General features: G+C 40.1%; 1 protein-coding gene across 1 annotated transcript in view; it reads right to left on the bottom strand.

Moving 5' to 3' along the window:
- The window catches only part of LOC136065912 (F-box/kelch-repeat protein At3g23880-like), a 2,768-nt gene extending 1,977 nt beyond the window's left edge, over positions 1 to 791 (bottom strand). The window contains exon 1 of the mRNA XM_065769731.1: positions 12 to 791. Within this exon, the coding sequence (XP_065625803.1) occupies positions 12 to 791 (780 nt within the window). The remainder of the gene's footprint in view (positions 1 to 11) is intronic.
- Between the last annotated feature and the right edge of the window lie 2,865 nt (positions 792 to 3,656).

Raw genomic sequence — 3,656 nt, 5'->3', positions numbered from 1 at the left:
CCTTCACTAACAGACACCAACCAATGCAAAGCCCCATTAACAAACGAGGCTGACGAATAGTCCTTGACCTTGGAGACCACAACATTGGGCCTCAATGAGATGCCAACCCTGGTCCACGAATCCGAGCTCAAACTATAAACCTCAGCCTCAACCTCAGGCCTTTTAATTCTGTTCGACGAGGGAGAATAAATCTTTACAACCTTGTAGTCATCTCTCTCCGAATGATAAGCAAACCCAGTGGCATCCCAATCATATTGGCTTAACCAAGTCCGAGGCAACCTCTTGAATTTTCGAATACTGGGGTTCCACAAGTATATAACTTCTTCATAAGTAGCGCCATTTCCATACTCAGCGAGACACAATAGACCATTAAACGAACCGACTATTTCGGCGAAGTTGATCAGAAGATCAGAGGGAATTGGGTGCTCGGAAATCCTATTGAAAGTGCGGTCACAAACAACAGTGCAGACTGGGTTGCTAGAACTAGAAGACGAATACATGGTCCTTGTAATAACATTGGGCATGTGTAAGAGATAACCACGATCATCATCATCGTCTTCGTTCATGTTGTTGCTGTTGTTGATGATGATGATTTTGTTGTTGTTAAGGTGGGTAGAGATGAAATTGGGGTTGGTGATTGAGGAGTCCCAGGATTTGCAAACGCACCTGAATCTCATTACTGGTTTGACCGGCAGCCTTGCGAGGATGTTGAGTGTGATGTCGATTGGGACATCGGTGTTCCTCCGTCGGAGAAACGGTGGTAGTGAACGATGTTCTCCCGTTTCCTGCATTTCTTTCAACGGAAGGGAAGAGAGAGTTTAGGGCTGGAGAGTAAAAAGATACGAATATAATGCTAGATTGGTAATCGGATAGTTATAAATCTCCACTTTGAATTTTCCCATCTCACCCTTTTATCAGTGATCTGTATATAGTGATATGTATATATTAAGTTTTTTTTTTTTTTTGAGAAGGATGTATATATTAAGTTGATTAAGAAAGTTAGTTATTTTTTTTTACTGTTAAAAATACCCTTAAATTAATTAACTAATAACTTAAAAATTTAGTTAAAATAATAAATTGACAAAAGAAAGTTAGTTATTGTTTTTTTTACTGTAAAAAATACTCCTACCTAGAACTTAAAAATGGGGTTAAAATAGTAAATTGACAAAAATAATAAATTCCTACTTCTACGTTAAAATCATAGTTCTCAGAACCGGACCGGACCGGAAGGTCAGACCGTGAAAACCGTGAACCATGATGAAAACTGGTTTTTTAAGCATAAAGAACCGGGCATCTGTGGCAATTCCGTGAACCCCTAAAACCGGGGTTGGACCGTACGAACCGGTCAAGAACTGTGCGGTCCAACCCCTTAGCAATTTTTTTTTGGGATAATTACAATTTGCTCACCTGTGGTTTGACCCGATTTCTATGTGTCTACCTGTGGTTCAAAGTTTGACACTTTGCCCACCTGTGCTTGTCACCGTTACCCAGCCGTAACCCACCTCTCCACTCTCTGTTACTCTAACACCAAATAAGTAAAAAAAAACATTTCAAAACGGATCAAAACTAGTTATCACTCCTAGAACTCACTCTCACTCCCAAAACTCTCAAAACTTACTCACTCCTACAACAAGCATCGTTTGAAACTCTTAATTTCAGATCCAAGCCGAGGAAGCAAGTTGCTAACAGTTGCTCCTCCTCTGTTCAGCAATGGGCTTCGATTCGCAAACTTTCCAATGGAACTAGGTTTTGATCGTGGGTGGGTTTTGATCGTGCATGCACTTGGGTGCCACTGTGGGTTATTGAACTTGGGTTTTGAGCTTGCATGGTCCTCTGTTCAGCATCAGCAGGTAGATCAAAACCCTCTTTAGTTTTTAATTTTTGAAACCTAGGGTTTGAAATTGGGTTTTTTAATGCTTTTTCGGGTTTTTTATTCTTTCTTTGAATTTGAGTTTCTTAAACTATTCTTGATTCCATGTTTCTTCGAATCGGGTTTTTTTCTCCTTACTTTTGTTTCATGAAAGATTATAATAGTAGTTGTGTAACTAGTTGCTAATTTAATCACAATATGAAGTTGTTGAGTTGTTGTTTATATACAGCCAATATGAAGTTGTTGAGTTGTTGTTTATATAAAGCCACTTTCTTTGATTATATTTTTATAACTTGTTTGATTTTTGTTGTTTATATACAACCTCTGTATGTGTGTGGAGAACAATGCAAATGTGAGGGACCACAGACCACAATGCAAATGTGAGGGACCCATTTAATCTATGTATGGTTTTGTTAAGTTAATTTATTGATATTATTATTAATTATAGAGATGTATGTACTCTTCTTGTACATCTGCCCAGGATCTTTATCCTATAAATCTTGATTCTTGGTAACGTAAAAGCATGCTACTGCCCTCTAAGCTTATAAGACAGGTAAATGTTTGTTTAGTGATAAGAAACTATATTTACTCCAGGAGTGAAAAGCTAAGCCCTATGGTTTTAATTCCAACATGATACCTCGGATGGGATATTTTATGGTAGTGACGTGGGCACACTCATTTATTTAGCCCATTGTCGGCTTGTGGACAAAAATATGTTCTATGCCAATTGCTAAGGGTAATTGGGCTTGGTTTGGGGGTTAAATCACCCCTCAACTTGATTCCTTTGGATAAACAGTTGCAATCTGACGAATTGGATGAGTTTAAGTAACACTTGATTTATTTTCACAGGAGTTACAATATTTTTGAATAACTGGATTTTATTAGATCTAACATTAGAAAAAAAAAAGTAGATGCCATGACATTAATTTTCTTTATTTTGTGAAATTGTAGGCTCTCTCTCACCTTGAAATTCGTCATTTAGGCTGCGTTTGAATCGGGTGAAAAGCATTTCCAGAAATGCTTTTCAGTATTTACAGGCGTTTGGTTGCGCACGAAAAACGCATTTTCTGGAAATTAATTTCCGTTGACCAGTAGTCAAGGCTGAAAAAGAATTCACCTTCCATTTTCACTTCAAATCTAATTTTTCGGAAAGAGAAACAGAGCACGAAGAGAGAGAGAGAGAGAGTGAGAGAGAGTCCAAGCACACTCCACCTGAAGCACGTCCTCGCCGGTCAGATCGCCATCCTCGTCGCCGTCGCCGTCGCCTCCTTCGTCCTTGATCTCGTCACCGATTGCGCCAAGATCGTGCCGCCCTCTCGATCGCGCCAAGATCGCGATCACGGCGCCAAGTTCGCGCTTGCGAGATCGCGCCGTCCTCCTTTGGGTCAGATCATCATCTTCGATCTCATCGTCGTCTTGATCGCGATCTTGTTTTGAGAAAAATGAAAAAGAACGCTAAAATGGAAGCTGGGTCGAGTTCACAATTCCCAGACAAGCCGGAGAGAGTGAAGGGTGCTTCCATAGTGCTGGGTTTGATTTAGAGAGAGGTTTTGATCATAGAAACGGTGGTGGGTCGTCTCCCAAAATCGAGATCGACCCGATTCTGGGCCGGACTAGGCCGAACCAGGGGATTGAGATTGAACCGCAGAACCAGGGCGCCGCCCTCTCGATCTCGTCGTCCTCCTCTGATTTTTTTTTTTTTTCGTTGCAGTGGTGTGGACGGTGGATTTTCTGTGGGTTTTGTATTGCTGTTTTTTTTTTTTTTTTTTTTTTTTTTTTTTTTTTG

Source organism: Quercus suber, unplaced genomic scaffold (genome assembly GCF_002906115.3).
Source record: "Quercus suber isolate HL8 unplaced genomic scaffold, Cork oak 2.0 scaffold_1317, whole genome shotgun sequence".
NCBI classification, from domain to species: Eukaryota; Viridiplantae; Streptophyta; class Magnoliopsida; order Fagales; family Fagaceae; genus Quercus; species Quercus suber.
This window is presented reverse-complemented; position numbering and strand designations above follow the sequence as displayed.